Genomic DNA, 25,339 nt, shown 5'->3' with positions numbered 1-25,339 from the left:
AAGCCCCTTTGCTGGCTCTCCAAAGCCCTGCAGGATTAGACTAATGCAGGTGGCTGGAAGCCACCGGTGGGGAAACAACAGGCATGGGAAGTAACCCCTCCACTGTCTTTACATCACAACTCCCTCTGAACTACAACCTACGGCCTCAAAATGAACTACAAACGGTCCCGGACGCTTCGAGCCGCGGGCTTTTATCTCCAGTTGTATTGAATTTTACAAATATTCTTGAGCGTACTGCCAAAGAAAAGCACTTTTTTCTTGGTTATTATCGCCATCATAGTTGTTGGCTGTATGTCATGTGCTAAAAAAGCCTTTTAAAGGTCTCAGCCTTGTCTCGGAATCGGCCATATTTTTACTGACTCTTGGACCCGGTGAACTCAAGGTTCCATGTCAATGGTGAAGACCAAAACCATGGCGATATCGCTAAATTGCCCCAGCGCTTTTTGCGTGGTTATAAAAAATTCCAACTTCAAATGCAACCAATAACTTGATCGATTATTTTGAACAATAAATTGGTCAGTGGCTCCTCCCCCTTCACCCTCCCCAACCTCCTTCATACGCACGTCAATGGTCTCCGAAAGGAACTGGGAGGAAGATGTTGGCCGACTCTTTTAGAGTTAGAATGATACCAAAACCGCATCATGGCTCTGGTCTAGACTCAGTCTTGCCCTGCTTAGTCTTGGTCATGACTTGGTCCTGAATTAGGTTGTCATGACTACGACACCGGTAAACAATAAAGAAGTCACGTTAAGAATAAGATACACGGATGGATTCTGTTGCAATGTAGTCACAAGTGACTCGTTTGTACTACGCTTACGGATCAGTGGCCTCGTGTGCCGCGAGTATCGATGCGTGGATCCACACCATCGCCCAATCACCCCAATCAGGGTCGGCACCAACGCCCATACTCCCAATCCAAGAGTTCTGATTATTCCATGTCTGACAGAAGGTTTGATTCATTCTTCCACAGCTCACCGACAACCCCAAAAAACCAAAAAAAACCTCTTCTTTACCCTTTCCTTCGTCCTCATTGTCTTTCCTTCCTCCGCACTCTTTCCTTCCAGCTCATGTGTAATTCCGAGCTGCTTTCCTGTCGCTTCCTAAAGTCAAACGCTGTCTTCGGTTATTTCAAGAGACGTTGAGCAAATTTTAACTTGAGCCAGTGGCACATCGCAGTAGTTACCGCCGGTAAAACATCAACAACAACAATAAGTTCTATCGCCTGCTGAGATCTCTAAATTAGTTCTAATATTTGATGCACTTTGACTAGAATTTTGACAAAAATGCTTGATCAAATTTGGGGTTTTCACTGCGTCGACACCAGTGTCAGCTTTTTGACCCCCAAGACCTCAGTGGAAACATCGCAGTTGGCGTAAATTCTTTCAATAACATGAAGCAAAACGTTCCCATTAACACGTTTGCACCCTGAACCATGTTTCCTGTCTTTTTTGGACCGTTGACCCTCGTCCTCCCCCGGGCTAAATCTGCCCTTGGTCCACACGCACACACACACACACACACACACACAGACGGAACACAACAGCAGCATTATGTCAGTGACTGACTAGACCATCTATCGGATGCACTACAGCACAAGTGTCCCTCTGTGACTCCATCGCGCTTCCTGGCCTTATTGTCTCTGCCGTGCTCTCCTCACCATCCAGCAGGGTTTGTTTTGGCAGCCCTGGGTGTCTGGTGTATGAGTGGCTCTGATTCGCACCAGGGTCTGGACCCATTTGGCGGCGAATGGGTGCCCCCCCCCCCCCACTCCAACCCCACCACCCCTCCCTCCCTCCCTCCCTCCCTCACCCCCTTATCCTCAACTCAAATTCTGCTGACTGGACCCAGCCCACCATGAGATAATGCCATTCCAGAGGGATCGTGGCTAAAGCCTCTCTTTCTGGCTCTCAGGTATATAAAGAGGAGGCAGCCGTGGAGCCGAAAACAAACGCTCTGGAACCGTTATTCATTCACTGCTTTTCATCGTCACTCTGGTCCCTCTATCTTGCCTCTATTTCCTCCTCTCCTCACCTGCTGGACTCTGAGCTGAGCAGGTACTTCTGACAACCTGAGCCAAGGCAACCCGTGCTAGACCAAACTGTCTCCAGTCACTATGGATATTGCCATCCAGCACCCCTGGTTCAGACGCGCCCTGGGCTCTGTCTACCCTGCCCGGCTCTTCGACCAGTTTTTTGGAGAGGGCATGTTTGATTACGACTTCTTCCCCTACACCACCTCTACCATCAGCCCCTACTACAGACACTCCATGTTCCGCAGTTTTTTGGATTCTTCCAACTCCGGCATGTCGGAGGTAACGAGACTGAACTCAGGCTGCTTCATGTTAGGAATAGACAAACATTCACGATGGGAGAAATGTTTTTCTGGCACACGATCATTTCTGAGGACAGTTAAGAAGCTGAAGCTCATTTTCCAAACCCTGGAATTTCAGTCATTGCAAATAGCAGTGTGTTGCATTTTGAATTCCCCCTTCGAAATGTTATGTGAAAGCTAACAGTTCAGAAAGTTACGGGACAAACCCAGCCAATGCTCTGCGCTATTGTTTAATGAAGTGTGTTTCTGAAAGTGTTGCTCAGTAACCTACCGTCTGCCTGTGCTTGTGTGCCTCCCTCAGGTGAGGTCTGACAGGGATAAGTTCACAGTCTACCTGGACGTCAAGCACTTCTCTCCCGACGAGCTGTGCGTGAAGGTCACCGACGACTACGTGGAGATCCAGGGAAAGCACGGGGAGAGACAGGTGAGGCGCTCGCTCTCCTGACGCGGGCAGTGAAACTGTATTTCTGGGTTTTATCCCAATTCACTGTCAATCAGCTGGATATGAAAGTTCAAAATTTGTTAAATTCAACACCACGCTGTCATTGTCAAAAGCAATAATGTGTCAGGCTGTGATCACCACTCCAAACCAACAGGGGGCGGTGTATTATGAGACAGTTGGTGCGTAAACACCTCCTGCAAGAAAGAAGAGCTTGCTAACTTGCTTAGCATGAGCTGAAGGTGAAACCGCTGGTCCAGAACTTTCGGTTTCGGCTAAAAGAATCAGATCGACAGGTTGTTGTGGAGACCGCAGTGACTTGCTGTCACCAGGTGAGGGGCTGCAGTTGTAGCTCCGCCCATTAATAAAGGTTCAGCCCTCTGGTGCGTCATTCATGCCTCTGGAGGAGCGAAGCTGCATGATAGGACGGGAAAAACAGGTGCTTGTTGTTCAGCCTCTCACAAAGTGTCCCTTTTTTTTTATAGGATGACCACGGTTACATCTCTCGTGAGTTTCACCGCCGCTACCGCCTCCCCTCCAGTGTTGACCAATCAGCAATCCTCTGCTCCCTGTCAGCTGATGGTCTGCTGACTCTGGTCGGGCCAAAGGTCAGCGGGGGGAGTGAATCCGGCCGCAGCGAGCGCAGTATCCCCGTCACCCGTGACGAAAAGCCCAACGCCGCCGCGTCCTCCTAGAGGTTGAGTGGCGGGAGTGGCGGGCGCGCCTCCGCCTGCCTGCAACCTAAATCGACCAAATGGGATGGATGACTATTGCATCTCTGTCCTCCACTCCGCCGCTCCTTCTTTCCCTTCGAGGACATCTGTATCCTCTCCGCTTCCGTTTCTCCTCTGTAGATTATTCTTAGCACACTCTTACAGTATCATTAGTATCTTTGTTCCGAGTTTAACAACAACAAAAAAATGTCCCCATGAGGATGGTTAAGTAAGGGTGCAGCTGAGCTTTTCAGGAGAAAACTCATGTAAGGACAAGACATTCACATGACATGACACTTCATTCTGCTGATTGTTGGAACGTTCCAGAGCGAGGCCTCTGAAAATGAAGACGGGCGGGCTTGCAGGTAAATGTCACACATGTCTTGTCCCAGATTTTCCAACAGTAGAGTTCTCTGAGCCCTGCGCTGCTTCCATTCTTGTGCTGACTCTCTGAAACCCTCTCCTCTCTCGTCTGGAATATATCCTGTCTCGTAGTCTAGGTCTTGTTCACTGGATACACGCTCATTAATGAGAAGTCCACTCTAAAGAGACACATAATAAAGCTGTACAATTAACAAAAAGCAACTCCTGCGTGGATGTTTTCTTTACTCCTCCGTCTGGTGCCGCCCCGGGAATATTTTTCGTCCTTGTCAAAATAAAATAGCAGGTAATAACAAGGCGGAGGCACTGGAGCGCTCTCTGCTGGACACACCAGGTTACACAGTTCTAATTTTACCAAATGTGATGTTTTCTGCATTTTATACGCTGTAAAAAAATACTTTTTTAACATCGGTACATATCAGAAAACATATAAACCAATACGATAGATCTGTGATTGGCCCGTGATAGGTAAATAAGGACTGATGAATTGATTCGGTCCCTGATTTTAAATGAAAACGTTGTCAAAATGAGCAAACTTCAGCAAAAGCTGTTTCTTTTGAAAAAGCATCAAGACAAGAAAGAACGTCAAGAAAAGATGAATTCCTTGATTTTTAGATTTGGGCTCTTAAAAAAGTGTCACTACCTGTTTTATTTTGAAATGTACTTCACACAGGAGTCTTCTACGTCTTTCTTTGTCTGTTTTCCTTCCGTTTTTCTCACCTGTTCACCTCTACATCCACGTTCTCTCTGTTCCTACCACTATCTAACACCCGCCATTATTATATCGTTTCAATCCCAGCATAACTTTGAAAAAAAGATTTAATTCGAAAAAAAAAGAAAAAAAAAAGCGGGCTCGCTGGCTGAGGAGGGGCTGAGAGGAGGGGAGGGGAGGGGAGGGAGGGGGGAGGAGTGTCGGCCCACTCCGTAGACGTGTTAGTGATGCAGGCGGGTTCTATGACATCACCTGCCACCAGATCAGCCAATGTCAAATTATCAAGCGGTGATCGTTGTCACTTAACGTGTTTACTATATCGAGATTTGCACTGGAATGAACAAGATTAAAAAAATAAAAGTATTATTAGTATAAAATAGTATTTAAAGTACTCCTCTAGTTTTTCTCATGGTAACCACTTAGATAATACTCTTACATAATACTGCTTTTGGTTGTCTGAGTAAAATTAAAGGAAACAGTTGGTAACTCAGCCAACCTCTGTATCCAACGTGATACATTTTAATCATGGAATTGAAAACCTGCGAAATGTTTTCATTTAACGGAGTTTGTGGAACTGAATGTTAGGTTTTGATCGTTTGCCACGCGGCTGTTGTTACTGTTGCATCGTGTTTTATGAGTTCGTGCAGGTTAAAAATGGACAGAATCAACCGATCAAAGACTATTGGGCCGGAACCCGCAGGGCTCTGATTGGCTCCGCCACCCTGAAGATGTCAAATGAAACTCAACAGTCTTATTCTGTGCGAACAGCCTCTTTAATTCCCACTAAGAAACGAGTGAGACGTAATACGATAAACACGTCTAAAGGCTCGACGGTTAAAAAAAAAAAAAAGAAGAAGAAGTAAAAACTGCTTTTTTTTTAGCGTTATGAAGACTATTAACACAAACTTCCATCATGGCGCTGAGGCGCAAAACGTGACGTTGTGATAACAGATCACAGAGGGACGTGCTGTGAAGTGAAAGGAAGATGTGAGGAGTCTAGAGACCACATCAGAAGGGGTCCGGTTTACACCCCCTGACCCTGAAAAGACACAAATACCTCATTTCGTCAGATGTTGACTGGCATTAAAAAAAAAACGATCCGGTCGTGAGCGCTGACGTCTGGGATTGTGGTACCTGTGGAAGCGCCTGCAGGTCCTCCAGGGTCTGCTGGGCCGCCAGTCTCAAGCTGGGATGTGTGCTGGAGGTTAGCCGGCTAACAAGAGCCTGAAGGTCAGGATTCGTCAAAGAGGAGCCCAGAAGGAGCAGCGCCTCCTCCTCCAGCAGCACTGACTGCAGGAGTCGCAGGGAGTGGAGACACACCTCCCAGTCTCCATCTGTCACACACACAAGATTAGTTATGCTGGGATTAAATTAGGCTCAGACTGAGGTTTTAGTTCATCTGTAAGAACAATGGAGGGTGTTAGATAGTAGGAACAGAGAGAACATGGATGTAGAGATGAACAGGTGAGAAAAATGGAGGGAAAACAGACAAAGGCAGAAACAGAAGACTAAGTGAAGCACATTTCAAAATAAAACAGGAAGTGACCATTTTTTTAAGAGCCCAAAACTAAAAATCAGGAAATTTCTTATCTTTTCTTATCCTCAGGATGATTTTTTTTCTTCCCCCCAATAGAGTCAGCTTTAGCTCAGGTTTTGCTCATTTTGACGACATTTTCGTGACAATCACGAGGTTCCATCCTACCATCCAGCAGGGTCCAGACTAGAGGCAGCAGTCCCGGGTTCCCACTGATGTACTTCAGCCCCTTCACGTTGATGCTGACGTTGTACAGAGCCATCAGCATCAACCTGCAACACAACGGCGGCAGTCAGCAGCTCGGCACTGACACCTACTGACCGTGTTGACACGCTGCAGTCGACTCAAGCTTTATGATGGCCACTAACACGTGTGTGTGCTTCCCCAGGTATGCAGTAGGTGATGTTTTCTATTAGTTATCGCCTTTAAAAAGCAGATATTGTATGGAAACAACAGTCACACCAACTCTCTTCCTCTGTCATACTGAATTTAACGCAGGAGGCTGGTGTTTCTCTGTGTGTTTGATATCGGAACTCAAAAAAAATAACCAAAAAAGGCAATGCGAGGTTCCTCTGGGCTCATTTTTTGGATTTTTAACATTTAAATGAGGCTTAACGGTTTATATTTTCTCAGCCGAGGTTTTCTTTTGTTTTCTTTCCCGTACACTTTCAGTTTTGGGAAGACGCCCGGCTTCATCAGCTCCAGCAGTTTCATCAGAGTGTCCAACAGAATGTGCGACGAACTGGATAGGAAGTCCCGCCCACACGCCACTGCTGCGATATCTGATTAACGGGAGATGAAGGCAATAAAAAGGGAGAGGCTGATAAGAGGACGCCTGACAGTGTGTGTGTGGTACACATAAAACAGGGTTGTTGTTTTTTTTATTGATAGCAAATAAATGCTTTACAAAAATGGCAAAACATTTTATTTACATACGAATGTATGAAGCTGTGAACTCACTGGTGATGGTTCCAGCCAGAGCCAAGACAAACTGGTGCTCCTGGGAGTTGTGGTCCTCAGTTTGACTCCTCGCCTCCTCATCATCCAGCGACCTGACGAAGCTCTCCAGGGTCTGAGCGGCTACGAGCAGGAAGGACCGGAGCTTCCCCTGCGCCGTCACCACACGTTAGCCTCAAAACTAAACAAACACGTTGCCAGTCGAATCTGACTGAGCTCATGGTCCCCTATAATCCTGCTAGAACCCTTCGCTCCCAGGATGCGGGGTTACTGGTGGTTCCTAGAGTTCTAAAAGTAGACTGGGAGCCAGAGCCTTCAGCTATCAGGCTCCCCTCCTGTGGAACCGTCTCCCAGTTTCAGTCCAGGATGCAGACACCCTCTCGACCTTTAAGAGCAGACTTAGGACCTTCCTTTTTGATCAGGCTTATAGTTGGGCTGCTTAGACTGGCCCTTAGAAATGCTGCTGTAGGCTTAGGCTGCTGGGGGATCTCCCATGGTGCACTGGGCTTCTCTCTCTCCTCTCTGGTGGTACTAGACCTGCTCTATTTGGAAAGTGTCATGAGATAACTTTTGTTGGGATTTGGAGCTACACAAATAAAATTGACTTGAGTATCAGTGTCATATGAGGTAGATTTGAGAAGAGCTACACTTTTGGGATGAGAGTGAACACACAGACACACACACACACACACACACACGGCCTCACATCAGCCACCCAGAGAGTAACCGTGTCCTCCCTGGCAGAGCAGCTCCACAGCAGGCTGCAGGCTGCAGATCCCAGACCAGAGCAGAACTCCGCCTGCTGTCGCAGCTCTGATCCACTCTGCCACAGCTGCTCACGCAACAGCAGCTTCTCCTACACACACACACACACACACACACACACGGAAACACATGAAAAAAGCTCCTGAAAACAATTCTCTAACAGAAGAGATGATGATGAAAACCCCCACAATCCCTCTAGTGGTTCGTTCTATACAGGGGCTTTTTTTTTTTTATCAGTGTTGCTGTTCAACATGTCGCATTTTCATGTTGTAAGCTTTACTTATGTCTCCCAAGGGATAATTCCTCCTGATAAAGATACAAAACCCACAGTGACATCATAAAAAGCACTTAGACAAATCCAAAAACGAGGTAAATCACGCGTGACGACCATTTCCCCCTGCTCCTTTCAGGGGAGGTTAAACGCGCGCGTGATGAGCGTCACCTCTCTCTCCTTCTGACGTTCAGCCTGCGCCGCATCCAGTCGAGACTGAAGATGAAGACACTCCTGTCGCAGCTGCTCCTGTTCTTGGGTGAGATGCTCCTTCACTACACACACACACACACACACACACACACACACACACACACGCAGGCGCAAAAAAAAGTACCAGTTCAAATGTCTCCAGTATTTCCACCTCCACTTTAAACACTTAACAGCTGGATTGATCATGACACCCCCCCCCCGGATAAATGGAATAAACACTCACTCGTCTGCGCCGCTCGAGCTTTGCGCAGCGTTTCAATCACGTCCGCGTTCAGAACTCTGGGTAGGAACTCCCTCAGCTGCATCACCTCGGTGGTTAACTTCTCTAAATCTCTTTTTCTCACTCGAACGAAACCGTCCTGCAAGACAAAAGAGGATTCCCGTCCGGGCCGATTTACCGAATTATCAGGAATGTGCCTGAGTTTATTAAAAATAAAATAACACCAAATAAAAATGACCAAAAACACCCTCTTATTTTTGATACGCCCACCCAAGACTATGTAACTTAGGAACTGAATTATTCATGTTCATATTATCTTTGTCCCTTTGTTGCTATTTGACGGAGCAGCCGTTTTCCTTAACACGTTTATTTTGGAGCAGGCGAAGCGTTTCCGGTTCGTTTTACGACGCTCGTTTCCCGCGTTTTTGTGTTTGTTTTTTTTGTTTTTTTAACGATCCAAATTAACATTTAAAATTTAAATTTAAGATGTAAAAAAAAAAAGAGAGAGAGAGAGAACGTTTATACTTTTCCCGCATCACGTGACGGACGATGGAGCTTCATCCCCAGGTGAGGGCTCAGACTTTAGTATGCATGGAAAAAAGTGACGACATGAGAAAAGATGTTTAGATATATTTTCAAGGAGATTTAAATAGCTGATGGCCCGCTGACGTCACCGGTTAAAAACTGTCGATCCATTTTTTTTATTTTTTTTTTTACACACTAGAGTTTTTACAAATTACAATCATCAAACCCTGAATACAAGGTACTGAGGACAACCGCCAAACAACAATCTGGATGAAAAATTCAGGATGTGTTTGTGGAGATGTTTCAATCCGGACCGAATTAGTGTTGTTTGCCTCTTTTTTTTGTTGTTGTTGCATTTATTCATTTTCCAGAGACTGCAGATTATTGCAGGAACGTTGCAGTGGATTGCATGATATTACGTGGCTAGCATGCGTAAAAATGATTGCCTCCGAATAAATACAGGTTACCGGGGCTTTCCGCTCAGCTGGTGCAGGCTGAATGGGTTTGACCTATTTAACAGCCAGAGAGAGAGACAGAGAGAGAGAGAGAGTACATAAAAGTGTGTTTTTAAACCAACGTGACGGTATCTCCTAATTTATATGTTCCGCTAAGGTTAAAAACAGGTCAAGTATACGGTAAATGCCTTGGCAGCTTTTATTTTGCGACGGTACAATTCGAAACAATGGAAAAAGTCAAATTGTTCAATTTTATGTTTCAGTTCCAAATCCTTGACCTGCTCACGCGACCTTTAAATAGTTAGTTTTATCTTTGATAAGGGAGTCCTAAAACTTGGAAATACTTTGCATTTAATGAATTTTACACAAAGCTCCTTTAATTCTCAGAGTAAGGAATTAGCATGGAGGGATTTAATTCCCGTCTAAAGGACTAAAGGTCAAAGGTCGCCGTGTTTACCTTCCCTCCATGACGCAGAGCCGCTGGTTTCCCGCCAAAGGAGGCTGACATCTTCTTCTGCTGTTTCTCTCCCTGTAGTCCTGCTGGGGAAGTTAGCATTAGCATTAACATCGACCAGTTACTCTCTTGTGATGCTTAAAAGGCATTTATAAGGGTTTAGATAAGTGAGAAAGGTGCCAAACACGAAGAGGGCGGGGCAGTGATGGCGTGGACGGTAGCAATCCGAGTTTTAGCCACCACCGTCCGGATAATCCAGTCCGGGTTTTGCGCCTCTCCGTTAGGGTCGAGAAGCTAATCGCTTCCTTTGTGTTTGAGGCGCGTTTAAACTGCTCTGAGGGACCGGAGACACCTGAGGAGACCGTCCTGTCCCTAACTTTGATAGTTCCTAATGTCTGAGGGACTAGAACCAGAGTTCTCCAGCGATGAAGCGTTCACTAGGCGCTTTCCCATCCACCGCGCCTGCCGGGATGGGGATGTTGGAGCTCTGGTCGCGCTCCTCCAGCACCTCCAGAGCCTGAGTCCGCTGACTACCGAGGACTGCTACGGATGGACCCCCATACACTGGGCTGCTCACCACGGACAGGTACCTTAATGGGATTAAGTTAGTGACCCAGATGTCGAGGCTCCGTTAAGAGGGGGGCAGGGAGGAGGAGGAGCGGGGTTTTTTTTTAATGTTGTACCGCGAAAACCTTAACGTCAGTTTCTACTTAATTTGAGCCTTTTTCAGTTTTAATAGGCAGCTTCGCTAACTGTTACAATAGTCCCCGGCTCAAACATGGCGGTGGGCGGCAGCGGCTAGCATGAACCCTACCCACAAAAGTTCCTTTATAACTGGGAGAAGTACCGACAGACCAGCGGGAACCCGACCGCTGGTGACTGGCTGCTCCTCTCTTCGGCCGGATCGCTGGCGTCACTGTCGAATCACCCACCGCTTTGGTACAATAAAGTTGGACAGAGGGGAAAAAAAAAACAGCACCAGGTTACAGTGTTTTCATTGGCTGCTGGGGAGCCAATCACCATCCAGGCGCCAAAACTGGTTTGAAAAACATCCGGGTTTGATTCTCAAGCCTCATTTAAGAAGACGGATGAATAAGAGTTTTGCTCATTTAAAAACGGATTTTTTGGGGGAGGGGGACAGGAAAATATGCTTCTCTGATTTGATTCACACCATATAAGCAAGAAAGAAGAATGTCAAGTGTGTGTGTGTGTGTGTGTGTGAGAGAGAGAGAGAGAGAGAGAGAGAGAGAGTGATCACAGTGGTTGAGTTGAAGAAGTTTTATGTGTTTAAGTCAAAAATCAACTGAGAAAATTTCAGTCCTGACATCTTGAATCCATGCTTTTGCTTTGTAAAGCTGTGAATATTTCATTCTTTTTTAGTAAAATATGTTAATATAATGACGTGGATATTTTTCAGTTTGTTTTTACGCATTTATTTTTCATGTATTAACACTTTTTTTTTTATATTCGAAGTGCAAAAGAGTTGAGGTGTGTGAGTGAAGCGGCCGCTCTAACCGGGTCATTCTCACTCCCGCCCCGTGTCTCTGTGTCCGTGCAGCTGGAGTGTGTGATGCGCCTGGTGCAGATGGGCTGTGACGTGAACACCGTGACCAGCCGTTTCAACCAGACGCCGACGCACACGGCGGCGTTCGGAGGACACCCTCACTGTCTGGTGTGGCTGACTCAGGCCGGAGCTGACGTCAACCGGCAGGTTGTTATGCAATTCAGCTCGACCTTTCGTGTGTGGAGCTGTTCTTTTCTAATCTAGACAGGTGTTTATGAAATATCTGAAAAATCCAGTCATCGATGGCAGAAAAACTGTAACACACACGCGCGAGTTTAGTGTGGTGAATCATCTCTACACTGCAAAACTGTCCTGAGATCTGCCACTTGAAGGTTGTGCTGTTGGTACATTGTCGCTTCCCAACTCTGGCGTAATCGGGGCTAAATATGTGTGGAGTGGGAATACGGTTGGTGATCCAGCTTGTCATCGGTGCCTCAAATAACCGGCTTCTCCGTGGTGTTTTCAGGATTTCGTGGGCGAGGCTCCCATCCACAAGGCGGCCAGGTCAGGTAGTTTGGAGTGCATCCAGGTCCTGCTGATAGCAGGCGCTGAACCACAGTAAGTAACCCGCGGTCGGACCTTCTCGCGGTAGCCGGTCCGACTGATGCTGAGCGCCAACTGCTGCAGCAGAGTTCAATCCGTCCACTGGGTTGGCAAAAAAATCCGTCTGTAAAAAAGAAAAAGGTGACATTCCTGATTTCTTACGGCCCGGTTTTTGCTGCCGCTCTCGTGCTTCCCAATGGAAAACCGCTGCGTCAGCATTCCCAAGCTCTGCTGCTGCTGCCGCTGCGGCGTTTGTTTCTCTGTCTTCCATTGTGTCTCCTTGTCACACCAGTCGTTTGGCGGGGAACAGGATCGCCGCCGCTGGTCGCGAAGACGCCAAAAAAAAAAAAAAGAGCCGATTGTTAAAAATTCCCTCCGCAATCACCGGGGTCGCTTTGCTTCAAGTGAAGATTTCAATCCAAGCGCGAATTCAAAATTAGCGGCTCTCTGTTGAACCTGGTGCTAAATTACAGGAAAGAAGACGCGGCGGAGATTTCCAGGGGGAAGAATATTCCAGATGATTCCTGTTCCCTTCCAAACCCTGCTGACTGAAAGTGGATTTATACAAGAAAGTCCTATTTTGAACATAACGATGACTTAATGCTCTTTGGTTTGACTGCTACTTGTTCATGTGCCTTGTTTTAACAGCTTCACAAGTAAACTCTCTGTATTGTGTGAGGCCGTAACGGCGAGAGAAAAGCTCACGTTTGTGCTCACGAGCGCGAGAGTTTACGATTGAACGGGAAGACGACTTCATGGCTCCGAAAGACAAAAAAGTCAAATTAAAGATCTATTTTTGCCTGAAATGTTCGGTGACAACGCCCTCCCCTCCCTTAGAAGCGCAATTTTGGTGGGAAAAAGAGAGAATCATGAGGGACGCTGACTGTGCATCTCCTCTCTACTTCCGTCCGTGAATGTTGCCACGGCGACCAGTACATGATTATTTAAAACAAACGCTTCAGATGTAATTGCTACCTGTGACCTGTGCTGCAGGTCAGGCAGCCACCTCGGGTGGAGGGGGGTGTATTGCTCTTTCTACGCTGCTGCCTCCAGGTGGTGAAAAGAAATAATGCAGCCTGGTGGAGCTCAACCCAACTGTGAATCCACATCGTGAGCTTTTCTGCATTCTAAAGATGGTGCTTGTGGTACCTGTTACAATGAATTCTACTGTTGTGTTGGTCATATGCTACATTTCTTTTATTTTTAAAGTTAATATTCTGATTAACAAATGCTTTGATGTGACGAAAGGCTAATAATAACCCTTGTAAACCTGTGCTGGCAGAGACAAACCCCCTGCACATTCTGATGTTTTCCAGCCGTTGAATTTGAACATGATTTTCTCGAGTAATCCCAGAAAGGGGGAGCAATCCAAATAGACACCTCAGAATCTGCCACACGTGCGTCAGCGAGCATCTTACAGTTGTGGCAATGAGTGTTCACTATCGCTTCCTACAGTTTCTGCAGCTGGCAAACTGGCGAGGTATTTCCTGAAGTGATTGGTTTCCATGCTAAGAAGACACTGATTTTTCTATGTCATGTCTAGACCTGCATGCTTAGCTTACAGACTGCCTGTTATTCTGCTGACTTCCTGGAGGGCTGGAGGGAGTGGTGCGCAGTAGGCGGGAGGTGTTTTAGTCAGGCAGTCCAAGCACGTCAGGTAGACGATAAAATGAAATGCTTCTTCCAACAGGTTCTTCTCCGAAATGCAGGATTTAAATATCCAGATACAAATGAGGGGACTCTGGGTTTCTTGGGATGTTTGCGGCCATCTACGTGTAGAAAAGGTGATCATTGGTGATCCTAACAATCGTCTCTACGTGGCCACTTCTTGAGTTAGAGGGAGCTGGCAAGTATCATTACAAACTAGTTAAACATGTGAAGTATAACCAAACTTGTCCACTCGGACCTAGAAAGTAATATTACTGCACTAGAGGTGATGATGCTGTTGACTGGACGCACCGCTAAACCAAATACCCTTTCACCGCAGCTGCGGTAGTCGACGAGAGGCTCAGCTGCTCTAAGATAAGGCAGATCAGCATCTGTATGCTAAATTAGCTTTGTGGCAGCAAAACAAACAAAGGGGGCAGAGTAGCATCTATGTGCTAAATTAGCTTTGTAGCACAGCACTAAAAATTAAGAAGATACAAAGTAGCATCTATGTGCTAAATTAGCTTTGTAGCACAGCACTAAAAATTAAGAGGAGGCAAAGTAGCATCTGTATACTAAATTAGCTTTTGGCACAGCAATAAAAACTAAGGAGGCGGAGTAGCATCGATGTGCGAAATTAGCTTTGTGGCACAGCAATAAAAACTAAGGAGGCGGAGTAGCACCGATGTGCTAAATTAGCTTTGTAGCACAGCACTAAAAATTAAGAAGATACAAAGCAGCATATATGTGCTAAATTAGCTTTGTGGAACAGCAATAAAACTAAGGAGGCGGAGTAGCATCGATGTGCTAAATTAGCTTTGTGGCACAGCAATAAAAACTAAGGAGGCGGAGTAGCATCGATGTGCTAAATTTGCTTTGAAGCACAGCACTAAATATTCAGTAGATACAAAGTAGCATTGATGTGCTAAATTAGATTTGTAGCACAGCACTTAAAATTCAGAAGGTACAAAGTAGCATCGATGTGCTAAATTAACTTTGTGGCACAGCAATAAAAACTGAGGAGGCGGAGTAGCATTGATGTGCTAAATTAACTTTGTGGCACAGCAATAAAAACTAAGGAGGCGGAGTAGCATCAAGGTGCTAAATTTGCTTTGAAGCACAGCACAAAAAATTAAGAAGATACAAAGTAGCATCTATGTGCTGAATTAGCTTTGTGGCACAGCAATTAAACTAAGGAGGCAGAGTAGCATCGATGTGCTAAATTAGCTTTGTGGCACAGCAATAAAAACTAAGGAGGCGGAGTAGCATCGATGTGCTAACTTTGCTTTGAAGCACAGCATTAAAAATTAAGAAGATAAAAAGTAGCATCTATGTGCTAAATTAGCTTTGTAGCACAGCACTCAAAATTAAGAAGATACAAAGTAGCATCTTTGTGCTGAAATATCTTTGTGGCACAGCAATAAAAACTAAGGAGGCGGAGTAGCATCAATGTGCTAAATTAGCTTTGGCACAGCAATAAAAACTAAGGAGGCGGAGTAGCATCGATGTGCTAACTTTGCTTTGAAGCACAGCACTAAAAATTCAGAAGATACAAAGTAGCATTGATGTGCTAAATTAGATTTGTAGCACAGCACTTAAAATTCAGAAGGTACAAAGTAGCATCGATGTGCTAAATTAACTTTGTGGCACAGCAATAAAAACTAAGGAGGCGGAGTAGCATCGATGTGCTAAATTAGCTTTGTGGCACAGGAAGAAAAACTAAGGAGGCGGAGTAGCATCAAGGTGCTAAATTTGCTTTGAAGCACAGCACAAAAAATTCAGAAGATACAAAGTAGCATCTATGTGCTGAATTAGCTTTGTGGCACAGCAATTAAACTAAGGAGGCAGAGTAGCATCGATGTGCTAAATTAGCTTTGTGGCACAGCAATAAAAACTAAGGAGGCGGAGTAGCATCGATGTGCTAACTTTGCTTTGAAGCACAGCATTAAAAATTAAGAAGATACAAAGTAGCATCTATGTGCTAAATTTGCTTTGTAGCACAGCACTAAAAATTAAAGCCTGATTTATGCTTCTGCGTCGTGGCGACGCCGTACCTACGCCGTAGCCCCTACGTCGTCATTGTGCATTCATAGTTCTGCTTCGAGGGAACGCGTTGCTCTGTAATTCACCGCCAAGCCACTAGAGGAGTGTGGCTTTATCTTCGTATGGTTTTGGGGGACTCTTGTCAAATTCCTTAGTTTTCTTCCGGTCATAGCACATGGGTCAGAAGAGGAGTTGTAAAGGTGGTCATACTTGCGAACCTCCTCGATAACTCTTTTTTCGGCTTGGTCCATTTTTATTTTTGCGTGTTGCTCTCACCACAGAAACTTTAAAAATGGCGGTGTTGTTGTGCTGAACCATAAACGTCGTGTGAGCGGACCAATCACAGTCCGTTGACGTTCACGTCACTACGCGGCGACTAGTCAGGATTTTTTGGAGGTGCACGTCGGGCTACGGCGTAGGGGTCTGCGTTGACGCGTAGGTACGGCGTCGCCACGACGCAGAAGCATAAATCAGGCTTAAGAAGATACAAAGTAGCATTGATGTGCTAAATTTGCTTTGTAGCACAGCACTAAAAATTAAGAAGATAAAAAGTAGCATCTATGTGCTGAATTAGCTTTGTGGCACAGCAATAAAAACTAAGGAGGCGGAGTAGCATCGATGTGCTTAATTAGCTTTTTGGCACAGCAATAAAAACTCAGGAGGCGGAGTAGCATCGATGTGCTAACTTTGCTTTGAAGCACAGCACTAAAAATTAAGAAGATACAAAGTAGCATCTATGTGCTGAATTAGCTTTGTAGCACAGCACTAAAAATTAAGAAGATACAAAGTAGCATCTGTGCTGAATTAGCTTTGTGGCACAGCAATAAAAACTAAGGAGGCAGAGTAGCATCGATGTGCTAACTTTGCTTTGAAGCACAGCATTAAAAATTAAGAAGATACAAAGTAGCATCTATGTGCTAAATTTGCTTTGTAGCACAGCACTAAAAATTAAGAAGATACAAAGTAGCATCTATGTGCTGAATTAGCTTTGTGGCACAGCAATAAAAACTAAGGAGGCGGAGTAGCATCGATGTGCTAAATTAGCTTTTTTGCACAGCTATAAAAACTAAGGAGGCGGAGTATCATCGATGTGCTAAATTAGCTTTTTTGCACCGCTATAAAAACTAAGGAGGCAGAGTAGCATCGATGTGCTAAATTAGCTTTTTTGCACCGCTATAAAAACTAAGGAGGCGGAGTATCATCGATGTGCTAAATTAGCTTTTTTGCACCGCTATAAAAACTAAGGAGGCAGAGTAGCATCGATGTGCTAAATTAGCTTTTTGGCACAGCAATAAAACTTACTACTAGCTGCTGTTCCAGGCAGGTTTTAATATGCTAATGATCCTGCCCCCTGTTGGTGTAGACAAGGACTGCACCTTTTGATCAAGCATCTAATTGCAGTTTATTTCAACTGGCACGGAGGGTGGGTTTTTGAAATTATCAGGAATGTTTTTTTTTTAACATCATCCTTCTCATTTTCACTGAAACCCTCATGGGTTTTTTGTGGCGGGATTTTCGTGTTGATCTGAATCAAACGAAGATGCAGGCAGAAGTTAACAGAATATAATTTGAGGGTGGAACATCACTGCAGCATTTGATTTAAAATAGTTTTATGACTCTTAATCAACCTTTAAAAAAGGTTGCACCTTCCTGCCATTTGGAAGCGTCGGGAAGCCATTTTGGGATTCATTTCAAAACAATAATTTGGAGTGTAAAATATGAAGAATGAGTTTGTTCACATCCCGTTTCCAAAACATTCCTTTCACCAACCTGCTGCTTTAGGAAATAGATTATCACCCATAAAGGAATCCAACTTCTTGGCCCGGACTTTGTTTAGTATCGACCGAACCTTTTGTCAATCCTGAACCTGCTAAGAATCATTTCATTTTATCTCAAATAGTCTATAAATGTAGAGAGAATTATGTTTGTGTTAGATTCATTAGACTTGACTCTAAGCTTTAGATTAAATTTAAACTGTTAATATTATGGTGTTTCATTCATTGAGATGTTCTGAACTGGAAAATGATTCTAATGTTGTCTTGAGTTATTTTGAGTAACAAAGTGAATTACAGGGACAGCCTGTCCTAACGGACCTGTCCATTGTTGATGACCTCACATTGCAGTACTGGAGTGAAGGTCAAGCCTTTATTCAGGGACTAGCGCAGGCTGAGATAGAGCCAGACTGTTAGAGATGTGGACGTCCGGCAGGAAACCGTCTCCTCTTACTCACTTCTCCTTGTTCAGTTTAAGGAACGCCAGCGGGCAGACGGCGGCGGACCTCGCCAAGACTCACGCCTCCCGTGACTGCTTCCACTTCATCTGCGACGCACAGAAACACCTGCTGCAGCTCAATGAGCTCCATGTGAATGGGGTGCAAAATGGAAATGGCGCCCCCTGTGGCCAGGGCCTCCTCAGCAGAGTAGCTAGCAGGAAGCGGCTGCTGGCTGCCAGTGAGAATGGTCACATGAAGAAGGCCAGAGGAGGTGAGACTATCTGGAGTTTGACGTAAACAGTGAGCTGCCAGGTTAGCATGTATGCTCTTAGCCCAAACTGGTTAGCATGTATGCTATTAGCCCAAACTGGTTAGCATGTATGCTATTAGCCCAAACTGGTTAGCATGTATGCTATTCGCCCAAACTGGTTAGCATGTATGCTATTCGCCCAAATTAGTTAGCATCATCTAGCACTCACCGTGATATCATCTCCCTCCAGTTTGATGAGACCCGACTGTGTATGTTCCAGATGTGTGCGTGCAGATGCAGAGCAGTGGGGTGGAGGAGCCAGACAGCATGAACATGGACCCAGGTGAGACCGGAGCCTCAGCCAATCGGATCGTTGGACACAGGCTGCTCTTCTGCTGCAACTGGTCAAGTGATTAACTCTCAGTCACTTGTTTATTCCGACTTTTCTTCAGACACCAAAGCCATCACCAACGGCCATCAGCAGCTGCCGCCTGCTCAACAGGATGACGGCGCGTCACTGACAAGCGTCTCTACACGTGACAGAGAAGCGTCTCCTCCAGCCAGCCAGCGGGCCTCTGCCGACATGTGTGGCTCCCTGCACCTGACGGGGAGCCCCAGCAGCTGCGTGTCCCACCGGCCGGCCTGGTGGGGGCTGCTGGGCGCCGACAACGGAGACCACCTCCATTACGGATATTATCACGGCTTTGGAGACACGGCGGAGGAGCTGACCGGCAGCAGCCGCCTGGACTACAACAGCAGCATCCAGGCGGAGCAGAGATACAACCAGGCAATGAGCAGCAACATCCACCTCTACCACGGCTCCTAGAGGGGCAGGCCCGTGCCCTACGGGCTGGGTCTTGGTTTTAAAGGAGTAGTCTTTGAGGTCCAGGACAGGTTTAGGCCTACACTCGTCCCTTTAGTCCACTGGAAGGACAAACCAGTCCGTCCTATGACCGTGTCCAGTGTTTTCAACATGAAGACTGACATTTTTTAGTTGACTTCATTGTCTCATTTTTTCAATATGAAAACACTACCGAGCCACCGCCATTGGCCGCGCCGACATTCTAGAGTCCTGCCCTGGGGGCTCGTTTATGAAGGTGCCTGAATGCCTGCACCTCATTCCTAATCCAACCTGACGGGAGAATTCACGCTCCGAGCTCTAAGCGGTGCGTATAAAACAGTTTCATTAACGAGATTCCTGGTTCGGACCTCCTGAGATCAGCCCCGAAATATCAGACTGCTCCTTTAAGGCCACGGTGTTTGGCGTGTTTACACAAACTTGAGGTCAGAGTTGAAGTGTTTAAAAAAAAAAAAAAACCAACCCAAAGTGACTTTGAGGTGGTTAGAATTCTTCACAGCTCGACACATCTGAGCTGTTGCCGTGGTTTCCATCTTCCACGGGATGGAACAGGATCAGAGTAGAAGTGGCCATCACAGTATGATCTCCGTCCTGCGGTGAGGAACGCGCGTCCTCAGCACCGCTCACGCCGCCTTGTTTGCACTACACGGGCTTCTACTCTTCCGATTCTGATTCCTCTGCGCGTGCGATGGGCCCTGAAACTCCTCGTAGCCTTGATCTGCCAAAGGGAACCTACGGATGCTTGTTCTTTGACATCCTCTTATTTATGCGTTCGTGCAGGTGAATGATACTCAGAGCTGTACTGCCATTTTGTAAAGCTTTTTTTGTAAACACTACGCTCGGTTGTTCTGAGAACGCGCACTCGAGTGCCAAAGCAGGTGGACGCCGGGCCCTGCGGCGTCTGACACCTGATTGTATCTTCAGCTGCGGCCTCTTCACCTAATAAAACACTTTTTACAGTTTTGTAACGGAGTGTAACGCGTCTTTTATTCACTGATGTTTTCCGGTCAAAGTCTCTTTGGAAAAATCTGAATTGAATAAATCTTTATTGTTGCCAGAAGCTTATAATAACCTATATTATCATTTATTGAATCACATAAAACCCTCAAAACAAGCGAGCCGCTCCCGGGAGGGAGGAGCCTTCACCTCCCCAAATCCAGCTGGATGGTCCTCTGCAGACTGGCTATGCTGGCGTCCAGAGCTGCCAGGCCGTCCCTGAAGGCCGCCTCGTCCCTGGTGTCAAAGGTTGACCCCGACCTCACGCTCCAGTCAGAGCAGACGGACCCCTCGTCACACTGGGACAGCCGGTCTGGACCGAGGTGGCGAGATTGGTTCGGGTGTCTGAGGGTGACGGCTGACGTCGTCGCGGCCGGCTCGCCTCCCTCGTGATGTTGTGACGTATCTGTCGGCGGGGCGGGGCTTGGTTCCTCTCTCTCCAGTGTGTTTGCGTCTCTCTCTGCGGGCACGCGCTCACTGACGTGAGGGGGGCCCAGCTGCCCCAGAGACCTCAGGTAGCGGGCGACGCACTCGGCGGAGGCGTCCCAGCTCTGCTGATGCTGCTGTTTCAGCGGCACGGAGGACCCGCCTGACGGGCAAATCCTGAAGAGGACGGGCGGGAGGTGAGCGGCCACGCGATGACACGGAGGGGAGCAACAAGTCTACGCTACCTGCACAGGTCCTCCTCCAGTCTTCGCCGGGTGAACGACAGCAGCTCGCTCCTCTCCTGCTCACAGTGCTGCAGCTGGGCTCTGATGAGCTCCACGTCTACACACACACACACACACACACACGCACCATTTCAATGTTGCATGTACATCATCATTTATCGAGTAATCGGATGAGAAGTATAATTTCTGTCACATGCGGCTTCCTGCTGTGAAAACTGATGAGGGTGAGTTTGTACAGTTGGGTTTAGGGGCGACTTTATCAAACAAGTCAGCAGATCAGACAGACAGGCTGAGAGAAACGCCCTCAACTCCTGTGTGTGTGTGTGTGTGTGTGTGTGTGTGTGAGAGAGAGAGAGAGTGACCTGTCTTCATGAGAGCGCTCTCTGCCTCTCTGTCCCTCAGCTGGTTCTGTGTGTCCTGTAGAACCCGCCGTAGTTCCGTCAGCTCACTCTGGACTTCCTGCACGCGGGACTGAGCAGAGGTCAGCTCCTCCTGCAGAGTCGACACTACACACACACACACACACACACACACACATTTACAGGCCCCGTACCAAAACCACTTCCTCCCACTGTACCAAAACACATCTAAAATATCTAAAACATGGTGAGCTGGTGACATCATGCAGTCCTGGGTACTGCTCAGGTGGCAGGGGGGGCGGAGTCATAATGATGAGGACCGTTCCAGGTGCTTCCATGTTCCTGTGAGGTCCCGCCCCCTTTTACACCATCAGAGAACTAATTACAAACAAAATCACCAGAAAATCTGCACGGATCAACATGATAATATCATGTAATGATGAATTCAAATGACAGCCGGTCACCAGAGCGCCATCCAGATGTGTCGAGTTTACTTCAGGGCAGCGCTCACAAGCCTAAACTTGACGCTAAACCTTAAACTGATCCTAAACCAAGAGTCAAACCCTCAAACTGCCCCTTGAACGCATCACGAGAGGAAACTTTACCTTGCGAGTTGCAGGCGTCCTCCGTGTTCTGCTGGCGCTCTGCTTTCTCTCGCTCCCTCAACTGCTGGTTCAGCGTTTTCACACGCCTGGAATACACACGCCAGAGTTGTGAGGCCTAACCCGGGTCTAGCTTCAACCCCTGATGCTGAGCTGCGTCACAGAGGGTGGGGACCGTGTGTGTGTATCACCTGAGGAGCTGCGTGTTCTGGACTTGTAGCCTCTGGAGGTCTGCTGGGCTCCCAGCCTGAGTGGTAGAACCCCCCAGCGGTGGCGCCGACAGCGTCTGCTCCAGATGACTCAGCAGTTTCTCGGCTACACTCCCTGCACATGACGAACAGTTCCCCCGATGACACGGGTAGAATACGAGGCTCCGCCCACATTCAAAAAGTCAAACAAATGAGTGGGACAGAAAATGGTGATAGAAGAATGCACCTTGTCCAGCAATCAGAGCCCTGAGTTCTCCCAGCAGATACTGAATCATCCTCGGCTTCCCCCCCACCTCTGCGGCCCCGCCCCCTTTGTGGGCATCCTGGGGGACCTCAGCCTGACCAGGCTCCAGCTGCAGGTGGGACATCTTCTCCACATAGGTGTGTGCGGCAGTGTTCGGGGTACTGACGTCTCTCACGGGAAGGAAGTCCTCCTCTCCTGCACCGGCGCGGTTGTCACCAGACAGAGGACCAGGCGGCTGCCAGCCTCCCTCGCCACTGGATGGCCGGTGTGTGTGTGAGGGGGGCCAAGGCGGTGACCGGGACACCGACAAAAGCACTGGGGTCTGGGGGGCTTGGTGTGTCCGGCTCTCTGAGGCGGGGAGGGGGAGTCGTCTCTGAGGCGGGTGGAGCTTCACTCCTGAGTGTGCAGCTGCGGGAAGGTGCGGCGTCCTCGGCGTGGAGCCGCCCGCTCCGCTCGGGACCACCTGTGAGCCCTTCTGTCCTGCTGGAGCCGCTTCGTCACACACGGGTCTGCCAGCTCGAGCTGTCAATCAAACCTCAGTCATATCATATCATTCACCTTTGAACCTTCATGAATCTCAAATGTTTCAAAAACATGTTGGCCCAAAATGTTGAAATGTCATTTTTTATGTGTGTATGCATAGATATACCATAATATCATCCTAGACACACACACACACACACACACACACACACACACACACCAGTCTTTGTCGGTGCTTTCTTGCCGACCTTCTTCCCAGTTGAGGTAGATGGTCTTGGTTTGGCTGCAACTGCCTTCACTGGTTTATCGGGACATAGTGAAGTATCTGCACACACACACACACACACACACACACACACACACACACACACACACACAGGACCTCAAAGCTGTTTCATTAACCAAAAACAATACATTTAATTTAATCAAACAATATTCTGTCTGAGAATCGTCAGCTGAGCTCGTCGGTTCTGCTCTGGCGGGATGAGTTCAAAAAGAATCTACTCCAGTTGACCTGCGTTCTCTGCCTGGAGGATTCCGCCCAGCAGGGCGGCGCAGCGGTCCAGGCCCTGGTGGAGGCTGGCGACCTGAGGACAGACGAGAGAGCAGAGGGCGCTGTCACACTTGAGCCACCTAGCGGTACACTTAGCTAGTGCTTTGTCACACAAATGGGGGACAACAGCAAGCCGCCCTGCTCAGGTGGTTCTAAGTGGCCCCGGTTCACTACCTGGTCTCGGGAATCTGCGGAATACAGGGTGTAGCCAGGATCCCGGCAGACCGCCGCTCCTGGATTTGGAGCGACTCTGGGGACAGAAATACTCAGGAGTTAGCGGAGTGCAGGGAGGACCTCTATCAACAGGCGAGTCATGTGCTAACCTTCTTCTGGCTGGATGACCTTTGACCCCTCCGCTCAGCCTCCCTGATGTCAGCACCTGTCAGTCAACAGATGAGCTGTTTATAACAAGGCGGATCTTCTGAGGCGCGTCCTGTATTCTTGGTCTTTGATGAGCCTCCCACCGGTTCTGTTTCTCTAGAAAACACCGCTGGTTCTGTCTGAGGCTTCGAGGCAGAACCAGGAACTCAAGATCAGGTGTTCGAGGGTCAAACTGGTCGCTGGTAGCCAGAACCAGATCTGTGTGGACAGACTATTGGATCCTGCTGCATTAAAATCACTAATATTCTACAAGTAGAGTGTTCTACAGTACCAGCAGAACCACTTAGAACCGGCTGGTCGTCCAACAAAGCAGAACTACAACTCCCAGCGACTTCAGCCATTACGCTCCTCCATGTTAGAACAGCCTACACTTTTAAACCCAAATTAAAAACCTGTTTATTTGACATTTTGTTAATAAAAACATGAGTCATCAGTAATGCTCATATTTTAATCACGCTGGGTTAGTATTGGTGTTCATGATTGACAGGCGCTCCACTGATACAGACCGACGAGTCAAACCAGTTCCCGAACGAACCTGTACTCCATCAACACGTGACAAGCTGTAAATTAAGATTGCTGAGGACGTTACCGTCACTGCAGTCGATGCTGACGTCATCCTGGACAGGACCCCCCCCCCCCGAGCTCTGTCCTCCTACCGTGACACACTTTATTTACCGAGTTCGAGTCGGCACCGCTGCCGCTCTTTTAGCTTAAAAACAAAAACGGTTTAATTTAAAATGAGCAACGCTCGTTTCGGGCCCAGTGACCTGCACACTGACCGGATAATGAGACTTTATTCAAATAAAAGAACAAGTCGAATGGTAAAAACGTGACATTTCGGCGTCAAATTAAGTGAAACTCGGTTCGTTACCTTGCGTTTGGCGGTTCCCTTCATGTTTCACGACCGCGCCAGCCGTTGGAACCTTCAGCCTTCGAGCCGAACTGGGTTTTAGCAGTACCGAGGTAGCGTAGTTGTACTTTGTAGAACCGCTTCAAGTTCTGCAGGTTCCGGTTGCGACGCCAGTTTGAATGTGTGACGGAGAGGACCGCGTTCTAGCACCCTTTCGAACGAGTCGCTCAAAAGGATCGAATCTTTTGGGTGTCGGACGAGTTCACTCCCCCGTACGACCCGTTCATTGCGTTTCGCTGAGGTTTCTAGGTGTTACACATCCAGTGACGGCACGATGGCGCCACAAAGATCGAAGCTCACTCGTTCATCTTAAGTCATTACCATAGATTGTGTCATCATCCAATCACTTCCCGTTTAAAAATACCTTCCCGCTCTTTTTCGAATTGAAATGAACACGATTCTAATCGGACATAACTGCGTCACGTGACCCTTCACTGCACGACTTCGTGAACGGATCTTTTAGGTGAACTGAGCCGACAGCTTCAGCGCCACCAAAACAGGAACGTGAACTCCCCCACAAACACCACCGTTGACCAATCACTGTCCTCCGGTTCCAGACTTCTCAAAACCAAGCAGGAAGTTTGTTTCCATGTCTGACGTCACCGCAGGGAAGGAGAGGCTCTTGATGCTCGCATCTTGGTTCCGACGCAGCAGCGGTCCGATTTATTTGAGCCCTCTCTGACCTGCAGAGCTGGCAATGACACATCTGTACACGGATCAATGTTGTGTTCCGTGGACCCATCAGGTTTCCCTCTGTCCCTGCCTCTCATTTTAATCGGACTCAAATCTCTGATCACCTGCTGGCAAAAAAAAAAAACCACACACTAGATTGACAGGTGGGGA

At 47.4% G+C, this 25,339-nt stretch overlaps 4 protein-coding genes across 13 annotated transcripts; 2 read left to right on the top strand and 2 right to left on the bottom strand.

Moving 5' to 3' along the window:
- The first annotated feature begins 1,929 nt into the window (after positions 1-1,929).
- cryaa (crystallin, alpha A) lies at positions 1,930-4,062 on the top strand. Its single transcript, XM_086215847.1, has 3 exons — positions 1,930-2,311; positions 2,633-2,755; positions 3,256-4,062. The coding sequence occupies exons 1-3, from the start codon at positions 2,114-2,116 to the stop codon at positions 3,463-3,465; spliced, it is 531 nt and encodes a 176-aa protein (XP_086071973.1). The 5' UTR covers positions 1,930-2,113; the 3' UTR covers positions 3,466-4,062.
- Positions 4,063-4,781: 719 nt separating this feature from the next.
- Positions 4,782-10,914, bottom strand: hsf2bp (heat shock transcription factor 2 binding protein). 9 transcript variants are annotated; one of them, XM_086215118.1, is made up of 10 exons: positions 10,826-10,869; positions 9,974-10,056; positions 8,540-8,675; positions 8,275-8,378; positions 7,774-7,923; positions 7,071-7,218; positions 6,775-6,892; positions 6,279-6,382; positions 5,711-5,910; positions 4,799-5,615 (listed from the first exon to the last, which is right to left on the bottom strand). In XM_086215118.1, the coding sequence occupies exons 2-10, from the start codon at positions 10,022-10,024 to the stop codon at positions 5,601-5,603; spliced, it is 1,026 nt and encodes a 341-aa protein (XP_086071244.1). In that variant the 5' UTR covers positions 10,025-10,056; positions 10,826-10,869; the 3' UTR covers positions 4,799-5,600. The 9 variants fall into 9 exon arrangements, with proteins under 9 accessions (XP_086071433.1, XP_086071244.1, XP_086071298.1 ...); XM_086215172.1 differs by having other exon boundaries at positions 9,974-10,053; XM_086215241.1 differs by lacking the exon at positions 10,826-10,869 and adding an exon at positions 10,561-10,752 and having other exon boundaries at positions 9,974-10,053.
- On the top strand, positions 8,557-20,057 carry LOC147272421 (ankyrin repeat domain-containing protein 10-like). 2 transcript variants are annotated; one of them, XM_086214773.1, is made up of 6 exons: positions 8,557-10,556; positions 11,529-11,681; positions 12,001-12,092; positions 18,012-18,250; positions 18,510-18,572; positions 18,682-20,056. In XM_086214773.1, exons 1-6 carry the CDS (start codon positions 10,362-10,364, stop codon positions 19,053-19,055), a joined length of 1,116 nt encoding a protein of 371 aa, XP_086070899.1. In that variant the 5' UTR covers positions 8,557-10,361; the 3' UTR covers positions 19,056-20,056. The 2 variants fall into 2 exon arrangements, with proteins under 2 accessions (XP_086070899.1, XP_086070979.1); XM_086214853.1 differs by lacking the exon at positions 8,557-10,556 and adding an exon at positions 10,776-11,168 and having other exon boundaries at positions 18,682-20,057.
- On the bottom strand, positions 20,050-25,238 carry ccdc14 (coiled-coil domain containing 14). The gene is made up of 11 exons (XM_086214651.1): positions 24,458-25,238; positions 23,529-23,584; positions 23,380-23,455; positions 23,167-23,239; positions 22,873-22,977; positions 22,152-22,691; positions 21,908-22,040; positions 21,720-21,805; positions 21,118-21,261; positions 20,756-20,852; positions 20,050-20,687 (listed from the first exon to the last, which is right to left on the bottom strand). Exons 1-11 carry the CDS (start codon positions 24,479-24,481, stop codon positions 20,231-20,233), a joined length of 1,791 nt encoding a protein of 596 aa, XP_086070777.1. The 5' UTR covers positions 24,482-25,238; the 3' UTR covers positions 20,050-20,230.
- Positions 25,239-25,339: the final 101 nt, after the last annotated feature.

The sequence above is a fragment of the Aulostomus chinensis genome, chromosome 1, assembly GCF_037954235.1.
Source record: "Aulostomus chinensis isolate RoL2024-O1b breed Wild chromosome 1, RoL_Achi_v1.0, whole genome shotgun sequence".
Taxonomy (NCBI): domain Eukaryota; kingdom Metazoa; phylum Chordata; class Actinopteri; order Syngnathiformes; family Aulostomidae; genus Aulostomus; species Aulostomus chinensis.
Note: the sequence above shows the minus strand (reverse complement) of the source record. Positions and strands in the feature narration are given on the sequence as shown.